This window comes from Lactuca saligna, chromosome 3, assembly GCF_052625555.1.
Source record: "Lactuca saligna cultivar CGN05327 chromosome 3, ASM5262555v1, whole genome shotgun sequence".
Classification (NCBI taxonomy): Eukaryota; Viridiplantae; Streptophyta; class Magnoliopsida; order Asterales; family Asteraceae; genus Lactuca; species Lactuca saligna.
This window is the reverse complement of record NC_136419.1, coordinates 218,504,645-218,525,085: the sequence shown is the minus strand read 5'-3', so window position 1 is coordinate 218,525,085 and position 20,441 is coordinate 218,504,645. Positions and strand designations below refer to the sequence as shown.

At 41.0% G+C, this 20,441-nt stretch overlaps 1 protein-coding gene across 1 annotated transcript; it reads left to right on the top strand.

The window, feature by feature from the left end:
- Positions 1 to 17,429: 17,429 nt before the first annotated feature.
- Positions 17,430 to 17,876, top strand: LOC145036386 (putative ripening-related protein 2). The gene has a single exon (XM_078984831.1). It carries the CDS (start codon positions 17,430 to 17,432, stop codon positions 17,874 to 17,876), a length of 447 nt encoding a protein of 148 aa, XP_078840957.1.
- The last annotated feature ends 2,565 nt before the right edge of the window (positions 17,877 to 20,441 follow it).

Here is a 20,441-nt window from a genome sequence, read left to right as displayed (position 1 = left end):
TTATCTAAGCCTCATCCCATGTGATGGTATCCAGGTGATGGCTAATTGGTATTGCGATGAGGCCTTCAGCAGCTGAGGATTGGTTTGAGTTGAGTCAAAGGTTTCCCTAGGGTAAGCCTAGGATGAGGTAGTGCTGGGAGCAGTAGAAGTAGAAAAGGGACCTGGTGGAGTCAAAGCAGTTCCTGAGGAAAGTACGGATAGATGTGGAAGGTAGTATGGGCCCGTACTACTGAAAGCAGAGGATCCGTACTCGATCCGGGAAAGGCCGAGACAAGACCGGGAACCTGGTAGTGAGTATGCTTGGTCTCGCAGCAGTGAGGAGTATTCTGATAGTGGTTATGTTGTATGTTTCAGTATGGTGACATTGCAAGAGGGACCAGCGGGCGGATCAGGCGCCGGAGAGGGGTTGGGCTCGGGTTTAGGGGCCAAGCAGCTCGAGGAGCGGATGAGGGAGTTGATATCAGTGGAGGTTACGCGCAGTATTCTAGCTTAGACTCCTGTGATCTTTGGCACGGTCAAGGAGGGTATATTGGAGATTTTGGATGAGAGGCTGGGAGCCTTCCGTACTGAGATGATGGCTTTGTTAGGAGCGCGTACCTTGACATTTTGGGAGTTTAGGGCCTGTGGGGCACCAGATTATCATGGGGCTAGGGATCCCATCGCTAGCAGCAGATGGGTGGCTAATGTTGCCAACGCATTCCGTACGAGCCGGTGTCCTGAGGAGGATAAGGTCAGACTTGCTTCCTGTCTTCTGAAGGACAGAGCAAGGGATTGGTGGGAGGAGATTGGTCACGCTTTGGGTGATGATGTCGCGTTGGACGCGATGACTTGGAGTGATTTCTCAGCGAGGTTTAGAGCGGAGTTTTCGCCGATTATTGAGGTGCAGCAGTTGGCTCGGGAGTTTCAGGATTTGACGCAGACTACTGAGACTGTGGCGGAGATCACCGCCAAGTTCAGAGAGAGAGCCCTTTTTGTTCCGCAGTATGTCGCGGATGAGGAGATGAAGAAGGCACGATATCATGAGATGCTGAGGGATGACATCAGGGAGTTCGTGAGCAGGTCCGGATGTAAGACTCTGGAGGATATGATTTCTCGGGCCAGGGAGAGGGAAATTGATTTGGAGCAGATCCGGAAGAGGAAGCCGGATGAGGTTCAGGTAGCCGCGAGTTCGGGCAAAAGGCCCAAGGGAACGGATTCGAGGTCGAGGGATTATCAGGACCGCAGTCGATGCGGAAGGTGTGGCAGGACGCACGGGGGCGCGTGCAGGAGTGGTAGTGGTGGTGAGTCTGGTTGTTTCAGGTGCGGTCGGACTGGTCATTTTAGCAGAGATTGTACTGCTATCATCACTCAGGGATCAAACTTGATATGTTTTCACTGCAATCAGCAGGGCCATAAGAAGGCCCAGTGCCCTAGTTTGTTTTCTGCAGGACGGGTGATGGCACCCGCCCCTGCAACTTTGAGGATCACAGACGGCCGTCAGGGCCATGCGGGGTCGCCTGCGGTAGGAGGCAGTGCTTTTCAGATGGCTACTTTGGAGATGCGAGCAACGCCGTACATTGCAGGTATGCGACTTCCGTTTTCAGTTCTTTTATTTTGTGCATGATTATATTGTTATGGTTCTGCATCATTAGCGGTTGAGCATTTTATTTTCGAGCGGGTTCATTGTGATCGAGTTATATGCCATTTGCATACCTGGGTTATTGGTTAGTAATTAAGGGATGAGTTGTATCGAAGAAGGTTACTTTGAGTGCAGTATCCGTAGCATGCCTTGGTGAGAATCGGTATGTCTCGCTAGTTCGGAGCCGTATAAGTTTTAGGATGGATGGTTGGATCCTTAGCTATGGTAAGCTTGGGATTCCTCAGCGGATTGATTATGGTAGCAAGGATTGGGATTTCTTCTCATCGATCATCGAGGTGTAAACAGGATCCAAGTGGGGGAGAATCCTCCGAGTGTATAAGGGTGAGGGCACGCAAATCCAGATTGGGTATATGATTTCTGATAAGGAAAGGGGGTAGTTCAACGTTTAAAAGTCCAGGGTTGGGAGTTTGAGAACTTCCCATCAGTGCGTGCGTGTGAAGGGTAATGGTGGGTATGTGGTTCGGATTCAGGTTAAAGGGCCGCATGTAGGGCTCGTGTGAGTCAGAATGGAGATCTTGTGGTCAAATAGAAGGAGATTTTTTTGTGCTAGCAGTCAGTGGTGGAAGTGTTGTCAGACTACGGGGCAGCCGTAGCATTTCGTAGTAGCTTCGTTGGTGGAGTCGGGGCGAGGCCCTTATCTCCTTGCATTCAGATAGGGATCGGGAATGGGGAATGGATGAGAATGGTATGGAGTTGCCTGTATAGCCATTGAGAGACGAGACCTTGGAGGAGGCCGCTCTAGGATATAGTCGGGTGAGACCCATGGGCGAGGCCCATATGAGGATAGCAGTGTAGGTGAGACCTGAGAGCAGAGTGGCTCAATAGTACGGTTGGGTGAGACCCGTGGGCGAGGCCCGTGAGTTTTAGCAGCACAGGTGGGACCTGGTAAGGATCTTAGCGTCTAGGCAAGGGGATCGGGGATCCCAGGAAATTGTAGTGCCAGCATGGTAGAATAGATTGAGCAGTATAGGTAGCGGCAATATCTTCGAATGTCGCTGGTAGCGACTAGTGGTTGTGCTGGGTCAGTAATCGGTGAGAGTCGGTAATCTAGATATTGATAGGTTGGTAGGGACCAAGATGGTCTCAGTTTATTCGGAAGCCAGATAAGAATAGCATGATTTCTAGTCAGTAGCAGTGCGGGGATGCGGAGTATGGTGGGATTCAGTTAGTCGATCGTAGGGTGCTCGACACCGAATGATAGTAGGAAGAATGCCCAGTGGGTACTAGCAACGATGACCCGTACTGGGAGTGACGGGAGTAATAGATTTGGTGAGGAAAGGATCTTCACCGCGGCAGAAGGGATAGATGGTTATGGAGCATTGCCTTGGGGAGGCAAGGAAAGCGTGTAAGGAAAGAAAGGGTGAACTCTACGGGGTCAGTGCAGTATTTGGAAATTAACAAAAGATTGTCGGTTGAGTAAGTTGTGTTATAGGATGTTTAGGCTCAGGATGGACCCGAGATTATTATCTGTAAGGATTGATATTGGTCTGAATGACTGAACAGAAGGCCAGCAAAGTTAGGCAGCTCGTGCTAGAATGGATGGTGGGGCTTTGGAGGCTGATCGCCGGCAGTAGAGTATAGTAAACTTCGAGGATGAAGTTTAGTTTAAGTGGGTGAGAGTTGTAACACCCAAAGTTTCAAAGGCCAAGAAAGGAAAGGAAAGCCCTAAATTAAGGGCCGACTCGACGAGTCCAAGGAGGGACTCGGCGAGTCCGAGCAAGATCCAGGTCGAGGTGTAAGCGACCGACTCGGCGAGTCGGTCAAGGTGACTCGGCGAGTCTGGTCTGTGCGTGGAAAACCCTAAATTCGGGACTTGGAGCCTATATAAATGTCTTAATCTTCTTCCTAGGGTTCCTTACTGCTCTTTAGCCCTGGATATCAAACCCTAGCCATCACATCTCCTAGTTGATCCTTGGAAGGTGCATTAAAGCTTGGATAAGGAAGAAGGAACTTGGAGGAGCAAGAAGGAGCTATAGATCTGGGATTGTGAGTTCATTCTGAGCACTTGGAGGTAATAAACTAGTTCCTGGACCCTTTTTTCACCTAGATCTATGTGTGGTTGTTGGGGCTCTTTTGCCATAATGTTACTATTTTGGGTTAGAAGCCGGATCTGGAGTTGCTACTTCAGATCCAAGTGTTTAAGGGCCTGGAGAAGCATAAAGTATCAGCCATTAAGTCGATTTTGAAGCCCCTTGGCCTTACACCCTAGTTTATGGCGTATTTCGCCTAGATCTCCTTCTCTACACATAAAGTTTGCAACTTTACGTGTGGAATGGGCTTGGGAAGGGTGGATCTATAGTTTGGAGTCCATGCATGACTCAAAAATCCTCTGCATGTAAGGAGATTTGAAGGGACTCGACGAGTCCTTTGAGCGGACTCGGCGAGTAGCATGAAGTTGTGGAGAAACTCGACGAGTGGGATGAACAACTCGTCGAGTCATATGAAGCTTGCCTTGGACTTGGCGAGTCTGTTCTTGGACTCGGCGAGTCAGGTCGCGAAACCCCAAACCCTTCAAGTTGTGACTCGAGTCAGTGAGTCGGGTGGAGACTCAGTGAGTTGGACAGGTCTGGACTCAGAAATCGGTAGACTCGGCGAGTCATGGACTGACTCGGCGAGTCGAGTCAGGAATGGAAGGAATCTGACCATTTTGAACTCGGCGAGTCAGTAGGGTGACTCGGCGAGTAGGGTTGATCTGGAAGGTTGACTTTGACCAGGACTTTGACTTTGAACCAGGGTGGACTTGGTTGTCTTTCGGGGGTCAGTTAGACTCATTGTTGCATTGATATTGGTAGTTCGGGGAGCAAGAGGAGCAGGAGTTCTGTGAGTTGTCGGGCAGCAACTAGTGAGAGCATCAGCAAGTTCAGCAAGTGCAGGTGAGTTTCCCTTTGTGTGAATGGGTCTAAGGCCACAATATCGGCCCATGTAGTTATGAGTAGAAGACCCGGGGGTTAGCCCTAGGCACAGTATGCTAGTATAGTTTGCAGGACGAGGTCTAGTAATAGCGGGCGGGTGCCCAAGGAATTGTTTATATATGATAGTTGTACTTGTTGTCTGTGTGATACATGTACGTGCCTAGTAGGGAGGTGAGTGTGGGCGAGGTCCCGTATCTCACCAATAGCAGAGTGTGGATGGGGTTCCATATCTCACTAGTAGCAGATTAGGGGCGAGGCCCGAACTAGAACAGGAGTGAGAGTAGGCTAGGCCCGTACCTCACCACCATTAGGAGCATGGACGGGTTCCATGACTCATCAGAAGCAGGACATGGGCGAGGCCCAGGATAGGCGAGGCCTTAGGACAGAACTAGTTGCATGTGTCAGTTATGTGTTGTGAAATGTGTATGTGTTATTATTTGTTGACGGGCGAGGCCCTGTGACAGGCGAGGACTAAGTAAAACAGATCTGTATCCGAGCGGGGCTCGAAGCCAGGCGGGGCCTGGAGCGGCGGGGCCGTTGTAGCGGGCGAGGCCCGAAGTAGGGGCGAGGCCCAAGATAGGGGGCGTGGCCCAGCATATGCAGTTTGTGGTTATGCATGGTATGTGGCAGGGTGGTGAACTCACTAAGCTTCGTGCTTACGGTTTTCAGTTTTGGTTTCAGGTACTTCCGGCAGCGGAGGGAAGAGCTCGGGGTGATCGCATGGCACACACCATAGATTAGACAGCCTGGGAATGTTTACTCTGATGACAAACATGTGTTTTTGAAAAGTTATACTCATATTATGTTTTGGAATGATGACTTTACTTTAAGTAATGATTTATTAAAGAAATTTTTGGTCTTAAATTTTGGGTCGTTACACATCTGGTTCCGGTAAGAAAAGCAAATTTTCGAAATCTGATTCGAAAAGGTTTGGTGGGGGAAAAGGAGGAGAAGCGAAGTGGTGTGATAAGTGTATCAAAAAGCACTTAGGGAAATGTAGCGAGGATGTAACTTGCTACAAGTGTGGAAAGGTTGGACATTTTGCCAATGAATGTCCGAACAACAAAAGGATGTGTTTTGGTTGTAATGAAGAGGGGCACATTTTGAAAGACTGTCCGAAGAAGAAGGAGGCAGCTAAGCCCAACATTCCACCAAAGCCGAAGGCAAGAGCTTTCCAGATGACACTGGAAGCTGCTAAGGATGAAGCAGATGTCGCTTCAGGTACCTTTCTCGTTAACAATTTGCCTGCCCAAATTTTATTTGATTCTGGAGCCAACTACTCCTTTATATCACATGAATTTGGTAGAAAACTAGCTTTGCCTGTTGATAGACTAGATAATGCCTTATTAGTCGACGTTGCTAGTGGCAAGTTTGTACCTGTTAGCCATCACATGAAAAACATCTTAATCGACTTGAATGGGAATAAGTTCCGCAAGGAATTATTGCCTATCGAACTTAATGGTTTCGACATCGTGTTGGGAATGGATTGGCTCAGCGCCAATGATGCCGAAATTTTATGCAAGAAGAAGATTGTTAAAGTAAACCTGCCTGGAAAAGATTCGTTTATGGTGTATGGGGACAAACGCCGAGTGAATTCTGGAATCATTTCCCTAATGAAAGCCAAAAAGTGTTTGACCAAGGGATGTACATCATATTTAGCATTTGTGATTAATGCTAAGAAAGAAAAGAAGGTGATGCAGAGCATTCCAGTGGTGTGTGATTATCCGGAAGTATTTCCCGAAGATCTTCCTGGATTACCACCTGATAAACAAGTAGAGTTCAGAATAGACTTGTTGCCAGGAACAACGCCAATTGCAAAAGCACCTTATCGATTAGCACCGACGGAGATGAAGGAGCTAATGATGCAACTTCAGGAGTTGTTGGACAAATGTTTCATTAGACCTAGTTCATCACCCTGGGGAGCTCCAGTGTTATTCGTGAAGAAGAAAGATTGAAGTATGAGAATGTGCATTGATTACAGAGAGCTGAACAAGGCAACAATAAAGAATAGATATCTGTTGCCAAGGATTGATAACCTATTTGATTAATTGCAAGGTTCGAGCTATTTCTCGAAGATCGATCTAAGGTCAGGATATCATCAGCTGAAAGTAAGAGAGCAGGATATAGAGAAGACTGCGTTCAGAACTAGATATGGACACCACGAGTTCTTGGTTATGTCGTTTGGACTAACCAATGCTCCGGCAGCATTCATGGATTTAATGAATAGAGTTTGTAATCCGTTCCTTGATAAATCTGTGATAGTGTTCATTGACGACATTCTGATTTACTCGAAAAGCCAGGAGTAGCATGGCAGACACTTGCGAGAAGTGTTAGAAGTCTTGAAGAAGGAGAAGTTGTATGCTAAGTTCTCCAAATGTGATTTTTGGATTCGTGAAGTCCAATTCTTGGGTCACGTGGTCAACCAAGAAGAGATAATGGTTGATCCAGCAAACATTGAAGCTGTAATGAAGTGGGAACAACCGAAAAGTCCCACGGAGATTCGAAGCTTTTTAGGATTAGCCGGATATTACCGAAGGTTTATCCAAGGCTTTTCTTCGATCGCTACTCCATTGACAGCTTTGACCCACAAAGGAGCTGCTTATGCTTGGAGTTAGAAGCATAAAGAAGCATTCGAGAAGCTAAAGAAGAAACTATGCGAGGCACCGATACTTTCTCTACCCGATGGAGTTGAAGACTTCGATGTTTATAGTGATGCGTCTGGGGTTGAATTGGGTTGTGTTTTAACCCAAAGAGAAAAGGTGATAGCATATGCATCTCGACAGCTGAAAGAGCATGAAAAGAACTACCCGACTCATGATTTGGAGTTGGCAGCGGTAGTTTTCGCTCTGAAAATATGGAGGCATTACCTCTATGGCACGAAGTGCAAACTTTTCACTGATCATAAGAGTCTCCAATATCTCTTTAATCAGAAAGAATTGAATATGAGGCAACGACGTTGGCTGGAATTACTCAAGGACGACGACTGTGAGATACTTTACCATCCCGGTAAAGCTAATGTTGTTGCTGATGCTCTCAGTCGGAAAGTCAATCTTGAAAGGAAAAGGCCAAGAGCGTTGAGAATTGAAGTTGTCTCAACCATTGTGGAAAGTATAAAGCAGGCTCAAGAGGAAGCTTCTGAGAAAAATGACCGAAAGGAGGAACGTTTGGGTAAAACATTGGTGTTTGGTACAAACGGTCATGGACTGAAGGTATTCCAAGATCGTATTTGGGTACCTAAGTCAGTGGGAATCAGAGATCTTCTGATGGAAGAAGCTCACAAGACCATGTATTCGATTCATCCCGGTAGCACTAAAATGTATAGGGACCTGAAACCATACTACTGGTGGCCGACGATGAAGCTTGATGTTGCAAAGTATGTGGCTGAGTGTGTGACTTGTGCGAGAGTCAAGACACAACATCAGAAACCGTATGGGAGTTTAGAGCCTTTACCTGTGCCTATGGGTAAGTAAGAAGACATTGATATGGATTTTGTCACTAAACTACCCAGAACAAAGAATGGTCATGACATGATTTGGGTGGTCATTGATCGATTCACTAAGAGTGCGCATTTCATAGCAGCCAGGGAGAAATGGTCTATGGAAAAGCTTGCGAATTCTTATATGAAGGAAATTGTGAGACTTCACGGTGTTCCGCTAACAATTGTGTCGGATCGTGATAGTCGTTTCACCTCAAGGTTTTGGAAATGTCTACAAGAGGAAATGGGTACCAAGTTGTGTTTAAGTACAGCTTACCATCCGCAGACTGATGGTCAGAGTGAAAGAACGATACAAACACTTGAAGATATGCTGAGAGCATGTACCTTGGAATTCCTAGGTAATTGGGATGAACATTTACCTTTGGTAGAATTTTCCTATAGCAATAGTTTTCACTCGAGCATTAAGATGGCACCTTACCAAGCTTTGTATGGACAAAAGTGTCGTACGCCGTCTTGTTGGCTTGAGGCTGGGGAAAAGCAGTTTATGGGACCGGAGATGGTTCATCACATTGCTGAAAAGTTAAAAATAATTAGGGAAAGAATGTTAGCAGCTCAAGATCGTCAAAAGAGTTATGCTGACAAAAAGCGAAGACCGATGACTTTTGAAGTTGGGGATTCGGTTTTGCTTAAAGTCTCGTCGTGGAAGGGACTTATAAGATTTGTTAAGAGGGGAAAGTTGAGTCCAAGGTTTATTGGACCGTTTAAAGCTCTTCAGAGGATTGGGAACCAAGCTTACAAGCTCGAATTACCCGAAGAACTGAATGGAATTCACAACACTTTTCATGTGTGTTATTTGAGAAAGTTCACGGGAGAAGTTCCCGATATAATTCCAATTTCTGAGTTGAGAATCGATGAGAACATAAGGTTGATTGAAGAACCAGAGGCAATTGTTGACCGAAAGACTAAGAAGTTGCGACACAAGATGGTCGAGTTAGTGCTTGTCCGATGGAAACACACGAATGGGCCGAATCTCACCTGCGAGACGGAGAGTGACATGAGGAGTTGCTATCCGCATTTGTTTGTTGATGTGTGATTTCGGGGACGGAATCATGCTAATGTAGAGAGAATTGTAATGCCTGTGTTTCTGGGCTTGCCATTTTTACCAATGTGATAGTCTAGGTTAACCTTTGTAACCCGTTTTGAAATAATAAGATTGTATTATTTGAGTATTATGTGTTTTGCGCTTAATTGCTTAATTATGTGGTTTTATTAATTAAGAATAAAAATAAGCGTCAAAATTTAAGTGTAAAATAAACATGATATCTTTAGATAATGTTGTAGTAGTTGAAACAAGGTTTCCGAAGATATAAAGAATGCCGAAATCCGAGTTATAACGAAGAAGTTATGACCTGTCGAAGTTTCGCGACAGAACCGGCAACGTTGAATAACGTAAAAAGTGAAATTTATGTTAGAGCGATATTTAGCCTTAGTGATCTAAACGAGAATCGAAGATCTCATTGTTAGTATCAAAGCGATAAAAAGTTAGGCGAGAACGGACGTCAAACGAAGAAGTTATGAATTTATAACGAAATTTTCTGTCCCGGCCTATTAAAAATAAATAATAAAAATAAAGTCAAAATTATCCGGCGGAATCTAAACGAAAGTTGTAGAGCGTAGTCTCACCTTTTCGTGGATATAAAGAACGTCAAAAACGGAGTTCGTATGAAGAAGATATGAATTTCCAAAGTTTATTAATTAATTTGTATTTATTTTTAAATCAAAATTCGGAAGCCTTATCCGAAGGCGAGTCACAGATCTGATCCGACTTATGCGCCGCGTAAGTGAGTACGCCCCGCGTACTCCGAAGAGTGTTGACACTTCGGATGACGCATGCAGTGACGCAATTCGGAGCCTGTACGCCCCGCGTAATTCGGGCTTCCAGCCTCCTATAAATAGGATGCGAGGGGTCCGGGTTTATTTGCTAATTTCCTCTCATTTTTTTGCCGAAGCTCTGCTTTTTTACCCCCGAATCCATCCCGAAGCCCCGTTAATATTCCCGAGTCCCGAAGCGAGTCCCGAGATCCCGAAGATCCCGAGAAGTGCGGTTTCCGAGTCGAAGCTCTGCCCGCAAGAAGTTCGATTTTCGTAGAGATCTTCCAGATCTGCTGAGGATTACGACTTCTGCAAGCCGTAGTGTTGTCCGATCATCTTCTGATCAAGTGAGTGTATACTACCTTTCATAAACGCAATAATAATACAAGTATGGTTTGAGTGTATTAAGTTTATTGTCGTTTATACGTGTGAATGCGTTGTTACTTTCTTCTAACGTATAATTATGAAGTATTTTATACGAGATACGTGTTATGTGTATATTTTGTTGTTATGTGTGTGAATGTATATTCACTTTCTTCTGTCTTACAGATCTGATTATTTCTATATGAAATACGTGTTATGTGTGTGTGCCTCATCTGTTATATGGAAAATGTATTGATCAAGCATGCTATACAGGTTTTGAAAATATGTATAAAAATGTATGTTTTTATCTACTAATATGTTGGGTAGAACATGGGTAGATAGTTGGTGTGTAATAAACAGATGAGAGGCCTCGTTGTTGTTTTGATCCAGTCATCTAGCGGAATTTAGATGACGACCACGGACTTTTGTAGACAGTCCTGTGGAACGCTATCAGGCTCATAACCTATAGGTGTTAATGAACTTGGGTGTTCATTCGTTGTATTCCATCCCCCTCATGGTTGCCTTATTTGACTTATATTGCTGAGGAACCCCCGCAGCATGTGTTGTCACCCCGATGAAAATATTCTTAGATTAGGTCCCTTGTGTTAGTTATTTTAGGGACGTAAAGTGAGAATAACGGGAATGGGTAACTGGGTTATTGTTGGTTGATAATAATTAATTTAATTATTTATTGTGGGTTGAAAACCCTATATGCTCACCAGGCTCCCAAGCCTGACCCACTCAGTTTATTTGTATTACAGGAAGTGGCGCAAGGGCGTAAGATGGATGAACCATCAAGTTGTTTTGTTTACAAGTCTGTATATGTAAATATTTGTTGAATGACTTGTAATGTTATCGTTTATGCTTGTTGGTCTATATCGGAACATGACACCCCGAGTTTTGATTATATAATGAAAAATACATTTCTTTTATGAAATGCTTTGGTAAACATTGTTTTATCATGTATTGTTTTTGGGAAAAAATTCCGCAACTCTTTCAAATCAAAAGGATTTACTCTGAATTTATTTTAAAAGCATAAATGAAAATCAGTCTTTTCTGGCCGAGATTTTGGGGATGTCACAGTCCTAGCCCTAATTTTTACTTTGGGTATTAATTAGGGACTTAACTCTAATCAAACTTTGTTTCCTTTCTATTTGTAGATGTCTAACATGAACAACGCTGCTGCTAGCTCATTCACTCTAATGAGCCTTTGTCAAAAAGTGACTTTTGATGGATCGAACTTTAGCGAATGGATAAGATACATTCGCACAATTTCCCGTTACGAGGACAAAGAGTATGTTCTTGATGAGAAGCTCGAGAAGATCAATCCTGAAACTGCTACTCCCGAAGAAATGGTTGTCTTTGAGACCCATGAACTTGATGCAATGAAAGTCCATTGCATCATGATAGCCACGATGAACTCCGAATTCCAAAAGTCCTATGAGGACATGTATCCTTGTGAGATGCATCTAGACTTGATGGAGAGATACCACCAAAGCACGAGGCAAGAGCGATATGAAATCATAACGAATATGATCACTACTAAAATGGGAAGTGGAGAGTTTCTAACCATGCACTTGAAAAATATGCAAAGGTATGTTGATCATATTCACAAGTTGAATGTCAACTTTGGGGAAGATTTGGCTATCAACATTGTTCTTCACTCCTTGCCCTCATGCTACAACCAATTTAGGATGACCTACCACATGAATAAGGAAGAGGTCACCCTAAGCAAACTCCAAGGGCTCCTAAGGACTGCTGAGAGCAGCCTCAAGGACAAGTCTGTTGCACCAACTCCCAATCCACCCACTGCTCCTGTTTTGGCTATTAGGAAAAGGAGGGGAAAGAAGAGGAAGGCTTATTCAAAGAGCCACCGCAAGGGAAAGTCACAAGATGGTTCCTCTTCTAGTGGGACCAAGTTTGATCCAGCTAACCCCAACCCGAACCCAAAGGAGGCAAAATGCCACCATTGCCACAAAATAGGGCATTAGAAGAGAAGCTGCCCGGAATATCTGCAAGCCATCAACGATGGGAATATCAAGCCATCTTTCGCAGGTATTTACACAATTAAATCTAATGATTCATCTCATACTATTTCTTGGGTTCTTGTAAAAGGATGTGGTTATCACATATGTTCTGATTTGCAGGACTAGGAAGAAATAGGGATGTGGAGCTTGGAAGAATAAATCTAATCATGGGAAACATAAGATCATTGCCTATCACCAAGATTGGAGTGTATTCTTTAGTGCTTAGTAATGGATTGAATTTAGATTTAAATAATTGTTGCCACTCGCCAGATATGGCAAGAAACATCATTTCTTTTCATGGTTTATTTAGACAAGGATTTAGATATTCGTTTAGTAATGAGAATGGTTCGATTTATGCTTATCTAAATGGTGTTTTATATTTTGAAGCTATGCCTTGTAATGGAATTTATGAAACTGCTATGGTTGTAGATAACCTAGGAAGTGATGTGTTGTGTATGGATTCATCAAATAGTATGGATAAAGCATCCTTGTGGCATTGTCGTCTTGGACATGTCAACAAGAAGCGCATCGCCCAACTCCAAAAGGATGGAGTGTTGGAGTCATTCGACCTTAGGGAAGATGACACGTGCGAATCTTGTTTACTTGGAAAGATGACCAAGTCACCCTTCACTAGCACTTGTGAGAGGGGTGAGGGTTTATTGGATCTCATACACACCGATGTGTGTGGGCCTTTTAGATCCACCACAAAGGATGGGAACCGCTTCTACGTGACTTTCACCGATGATTATAGTAGATATGGGTATATTTACTTAATCAAGCACAAGTCAAAAACATTTGAAAAGTTTAAAGAGTTCAAACATGAAGTGGATAATCAATTGGGCAGGAAAATCAAGATGCTTTAATCCGATCGAGGAGGAGAGTACCTAAGTCTTGATATCCACGACTATCTCAAGGAATGTGGAATAGTTTCGCAATTGACGCCACCTAGGACACCGCAATTGAATGGTGTGGCAGAAAGGCGTAATCAAAACTGTTAGACATGGTTCGTTCTATGATGAGTCGTGCTTCACTACCTATCTCATTCTGGGGGTATGCCTTAGAGACTGCCGCCCATATCCTTAACCGAGTCCCTACAAAGAAGGTTGCCAAAAAACCTCACGAGATATGGACAGGGAAAGCTCCCTCGTTCGCACGTATCAAGGTTTGGGGCTGTGAAGTTTTCGTAAGACGTGAAATTCACGACAAGCTCGAACCTCGTAGTGAGTGATGTATTTTCATCGGTTACCCGCACAAATCCTTTGGATATCTCTTCTATAGGACGAGTACCAATGTTGTCTTCGTTGCAAGGAGAGGAGCTTTCCGAGAGCGAGAACTCATTGGTGACCTTGGAGTTGTGCCTGCCATAAAGGAGCCTATGGAAATTTTCTGTGATAATGAAGGAGCAGTTGCCTTGACCAAGGAACCGAGGGATCATGGTAGATCTTGGCATATCGACAGAAAATATCACTTTATTAGACATCGAGTAGAAGGACACCTCATAGTAAAGAGGGTATCGTCAGAGGATAACACAACAGATCCGCTTACGAAGGGATTGAGTAGGGTTAAGCATTTGCAGCACGCTAGGAGCATTGGGCTGAGAGATGATATTAGTTTAGATTAGATAGTTTGGAAATATGTAATAGATAAATGTGATTGACATTTGATGATTAAATAAAAGGAGTATTATTTATAAGTAAAGCTAATGTCTTATGTTAATTGTTTAACTATTGTTTCACTTTGCAAGTTTTGACTTCCTGAATAATTGAGTTATTAAGAATAATCGAATTATTCGAATGGTCCACAATCGTTCATATGTTGGAAGTAGGTATGAATGAATATTGTCATGAATTGGTGTGTAGATTGTCTAAAAGTTATTAGACATAGCAAAGGTTTGCTGCAACGTTCATGAGTGCTTATGAACAAGTTTTGAACGTTGGAATAAACCCACACTTGCTGGAATCACTTTATGGAACATAACACAAGTGATCGCAAGACGATAATATCATATGGTCTTAAAACCAAGATATATGGTTTATTGTTTATTAATTGGTTGTGCATTGACAATGCGAAACCACATCAGTAAATTGATGTCATAAAACGCATTGTTGTGTATAATTGATTAGTAAATAGTAAATGCATATAAGTCGAAGTTTATCTGTTACTTTTATCCTATGAGGATAAAAGCGATATCAGGGCCCCTCGATGATTTGATTTGACTTATGTGTCGGGCCCTGTCTGGACTGAATTGATGTGTTCAATTAAGTTCTATGTCAAATGAATCTAAGATCGAGAAACCAAATGTTGGACAATAAGTTCCATGAGATTGTCCGCATAATATCTAAACAGAGGACTATACGATCCCTTATCTAAAGGACAAGATACTTATAAGATTAGAGTTTGACAGCGTCTTTGAGATCTATGATTGCTAATTGGATTGTGTTTGCATCTATAGTTACTAGACTTATCCAAGTGGGAGACTGTTGGATTAGTGTCTAAGGCTGTAACTATATTTGGTAAGTACTTGACTTGGTTGTGCATAGTCCTTTTGGGTTGCCTTCACCATAGCAACTTGACAGGATGATTTGTAAAGAGAGAAGAGATATTATTGTTAATATATTATGAGAATAATATATTAAAGGAATAATAATATTATTTGATTAGTATAAGTCATATATTAATTAAGAATTAATTTGGTGACTTAAAGAGATTAATTGAATAAAGGGGCATAAACTGTCAAATATGTGATAGTTGTGTTTTGGGCTATGATTCCTTATGGATATAAGGGTGGATGATTTTTAGGGTTTGGATATCTTAAAATCATCTAAGCCTAATATCTAGGAGGATCTTTGGATTGCTTAGGGTCTAAGTTATTAAATTAGGGTTAAGGGTGAAACCCTAATAGCTCATAGTATAAATAGATCCCTTGGGTGAGGGAAATCGGCATTCATGCAAGGCAAGAAACCCTAGGTCCAATTTATCACCCTCCCCACTCTCTCTCAATATCATCCTCTTGCTAGTTGGTGTTTGTAAGCCATTAGAGGAGTGGCAATTGTGACTCTAAGCTCCAAGAACAAGAAGTTTCAAGCAAGCAACTTAAGGTATTCTTCTAGATCTGTTTTATATGATATGATTCAATTGTTTACACTATATCTCGAATTGTAAGCCTTGGATACATTGCATGTTCAATTAGAGAAACCTAGATCCAAGCATTAGGGTTTGTATGCGCACATAGGAAAGTTCTTATGGCTAAAACCCATCACAATGAACTTAAATCCTTTCTCCTTTCCGCAAAATTCAAGCCCACAATCTCTTATCCTTCTCTTTTTGTCCATCATTCTAACACCTCATCCATCTACATCCTTGTATACGTCGATGACATCATTATCACCGGACGTAACACCTCTCATGTATCATCTTCCATTACTTTTCTAGCCAAATGCTTCTCTTTAAAAGATCTAGGAACCTTGTCTTATTTTCTTGGTGTTGAAGTTCTTCATCATTCTGCTGGTCTATTTCTTTCTCAATCTAAATATATTCTTGATATTCTTCATAAAGCCAACATGAGTAACTGTAAACCGACAACAACCCCAATGTCATCCTCTTTACAGCTTACCATTAACGACGGAAAACCTATACCCACACCAACAGATTACAGATCATTAGTTGGCGCACTACAGTACTTGTCACTTACACACCCTGATGTTGCCTTTTCTATCAACAAACTATCCCAATTCATGCACCGACCTACTGACATTCATTAGGCTGCATTGAAACGCTTACTATGATACCTACATGGGACTCTCCATCATGGCCTCCTTTTTCAACGCAACTCACCATTACACTTACATTCCTTCACTGATGCACATTGGGCAGGTGACAAACAAACATATCGAAGTACCACCGTTTACATCGTATACCTTGGATCACATCCAGTTGCATGGAGCTCCAAACGTCAGCCCACATTAGCACGGTCCTCAACTGAAGCAGAATTTAGAGTTGTCGCATCAACTGCCACTAAGGTCCAGTGGATAATTTCACTCCTCTCTGAACTTGGTTATCAATCTAACAGCACACCAACCATTTTTTGTGATAACCTCAGTGTCACTCACTATTCTGCTAATCTTGTTTTTCATTCAAGGATGAAACATTTGGCTCTTGACTTTCACTTTGTTCGTGAAAGGTACAAGATGGATCTATACGCGTTACCCACATCAGTGGTGATGATCAACTTGTTGATGCCTTAACAAAACCTCTACTAAACCACAGGTTTCACACCCTTACATCAAAGATTGGACTCCTTTCCAGATCGTCCATCTTGAGGGGGCCTATTAACACATAACACCCACCGGATACATATTTTTGCATATATTATATTTGTTAGTCAATTGTAAATATAGATAATTTTAGTTTTCCTTATTTGTTGTAACAGATCCTATTCTATCGTATTTGCCTCAATGAAAAATACATCTTCAAACAATTCTCTTATATATATATATATATATATATATATATATATATATATATATATATATATATATATATATATATATATATATATATATATATATATATATATATATATATATATATATATATATATATATATATAACTTCTACTTATGAAAAACTTGAATATAAGCAAACTATTGATATAACATAAGTTACACCAAAAACAATAAATCTACAAAAATTCCACTGCCTAATAAAATATTATCCATCAATCAAAAAAAAAATGATTTCAGAATGGTTTGTTTAAGTTTATAATCAAGTGCGTAATAATCAACTTATCTTGAATAAAATAAACTTGTTGACAGCTAACTTCTTATTTGCTATTTGTTTCTTATAAATTTGTATCATAAAAGATTTTTATCAATACACTTAGGCTTTCTTGTCTTTCATTTCGCTTTTCGTTTGTATTTGTTCAATCATTTGACGATAACGTCAACCTTCTCACACAAAGTCAACCTCAATTTTTAATATTTTTGCTTGTATTTCCTCTTAAGATTTAACGAAATTAAAGTCAACCATCCGTTTACGCCTTGCATTTCTCGCACAACTGGGCAAAATTGTAACGATGCTCGGTACAAAATAATAATAATAATATAATTAATAAATGAACCCTTTAACTATAATACTATATATTCAATTTCTTCAAACCCCATGCATAAAAACAGGCGAAAATGAAGGTACCCACGGTTATCCTTCTCGTTCTACTTTCCCTACTTATCACCACCGCTCAATCAAGGGGCAAAAACGTAACTTCAAACTACAGTCTAACCAAACACTCACCTCTAGACTCTGGCGGTACTCCGGCCATTATGACAATCAACAGCTTTGAGAAGGGCGGAGATGGTGGTGGGCCGTCGGAGTGTGACGGGGAATACCACTCGAATAACTTTTTGATTGTGGCATTATCTACAAGGTGGTATAATAAAGGGGAGAGGTGCTTTGATTATATTAATATTTATTACAATGGTAATAGTGCGCGAGCTATGGTGGTCGACGAGTGTGACTCAAATAGGGGTTGTCGTGATAATATTGTGGATGCATCTTACGCCGTTTGGTTAGCTCTCCAGGTGTCGCAAAGTGATTGGGGGCAAACAGGCATTACTTGGTCAGACGCTTGATTTAAAATAATGGATATCAAGAAATGTTTTTGTTTTATTCATAGTTTGCATTATATTTTCTATTGTAATCAATAAGGAAACAAGCAAAAGAAGAAAGACAAGATATCAACCAAAAGAGGATATATTACTCAGTAGAATGGTAAAAGAACAAACAAGAATAAAAGCTAACGGAAGCTTCAATTTATACTAAAGAAAAATCCCTAAAAATACTCAATGAACTTGACTCTTAGAAGTTATCAAAAGTTCAAAACTCCTACTTTATTTCAACAGAACCCAAAAAGAGGAAACAAATTTAGACTTAGTCAAAAGCATATTTGCAATAAATTTGACACTCCCCCTTAGTGCAAATTCACTGTCAACCAAACCAAGAGCTTTACAAAAGGGTTCAAATATTGTTATATATGACGAGAGTTTTAGTAAAGATATCTGCAACTAATTGATCTATGGTCCATACTTTCTTAAGCTCAATATCTTAAGTTAACACCTTCTCTTGAAGAAAATGGAAATGAGAGTGTCAATGTATTTCGTGCGTGCGTGAAACACCGGATTTTCAGCAAGTTTTATTGCACTCTCATTGTCACAGAAAATTGGAACCGGACAATCAAGTCTCTTAAGCCATAAACATTCTTGAGTAGCCATTATAGTTGCCATCTACTGTATTCAGCTTCATACCTAGAAAGAGCAACTCTGTTTTGCTTTTACGACACCATGAAACTGCAGCGGAGCAAGTTGTAAAGCAAGACCTAATGGTAGAGCGCCTTGATACCCCGTCACCTGGCTAATTTGCATCCACAAAACCACTCAAAGAAAACTTTGCAGATTGCTTCTACATCAAACCATAAGTTTGAGTGACTTTTATATAAAGGAGTATTCGCTTTGCTGTAACGAAGATAGTATTTGTTTTTTATCTGCAGATCTGCGTGACCTCTTTTGTCTGCGCCGCGCAGACCACGCGCAGACATTAACCTTCGCAGACTGTTTGTTTTTTTAAAGACTGCAGACTCTTCTTGGCGCAGATGTGGACCAGAATCTTCTAACATCTTCAGACATCTTCTAGCCTAAAAAAACATATATATCTTTGTTTTTTTCAAGTTTTTTTTAATTTATATTTTTTGCAACTTTATTAATGATAAACAATTTGAAAAAAAAATTACAAAACTTTAAAATAAAAAACCTTCGACGATACAAACATAATATTTTTGATAAATTTATAAATAAAGATTTATTACAATAATAGTCGTTGAAGTTGTTTATATAAATATGAAAAAAAAATCATAATATATTCTTATATTTTTTTGCCAAATTTTGTAAAACATTATTTAATACAGTATCGTCAATTTCTCGAGAAAATATTTATGGTATGTTTCTAATGGATTTAATTGAAAAAAATTGAAGTTTATTTCCATCCATTTATGTAACAAATTCTTTGATCAATAATTATAATGTTTAGTTATAACTTTGCAACCAAAGTTTTTGGTTTTTATCAAATATATACGTTAATTCATACCATTTTATTTTTATTTTTTATACAATAATACATAAAAGTTGATCTAGATTCGTTAATTATTTATAATAAAGTCATAAAAATATTAAAAGTTCACTTTGAAGTTTAAAAAAATCAGTTTATTTAGATTTCAGTTTATTTTAGTAGCCCGCAGATGTTAAAAAAACAAACAGTCTTCTTTTTTTCAGACTGCAGACGTTTGGTCCCCCTCTTCTACTGCAAAGGTCTACAGATATGGTCCGCAGACTGCAGACATTTTGCCTCAGAAAAAACAAACAGCACATAAGTGTATGTCCCTCATATGGTTGGTACATAAACTGATAAATAACTCCAACCAAGTGCGCAATGACGTCAGGCTGGTGACACTCAAGTAAAATAAACTTCCAACAATCTCAGTCTGACGATACAGTGTCACATCTTTTAGTGGTTTTCCTTTACTTTTGACCCACTTTAAAGAAGATTCCATGGGAGTATTCATAGCTTTGGCCATCCCATATCAAAAGCGTTGCAACAGGTTTATTGTGCATCCTTTTTAAGATAACAATTAACTGTTAGATTTCTCAATTTCTCAACTGAGAAAACAGTTAGGTTCAACCAGGTTTTTCATTTCAAAACGTACAAACAAGTGGTGTTGAATTTGATCAATTTCAACACTATTATTATCTTTGCTAATTATCATATCTCTCGAATGTGTATTAGCTCTACGGATAGGGACTTCCCACCTATGCAGCTCACCTCACCTCTTGTAACATTCCGATGATGAGGTATTTTCAATTTTAACCCTAAGTATGAAGAATTATTGTATTTTGGTCCTTGTGCATGAGAAAGCTTGCAAAATGGCCTATATTGGTATTTTTGTAATTTTTGGGGCGAGTTCATGTACGTGGGGCATACCTAGCGTATGCGGGGCGTGCGTACGTGATTCCCAAACCCTAATTTTTTTGGTTTGGACCATATTTAAAGATCCTTAAGTCCCCAACCTACCTTCTTTTATTAGTCTCCAACTTACCTTCATCCCCAAACAAACCTTAATCCATTTTTGAGCACTATTGAGCTTTTTT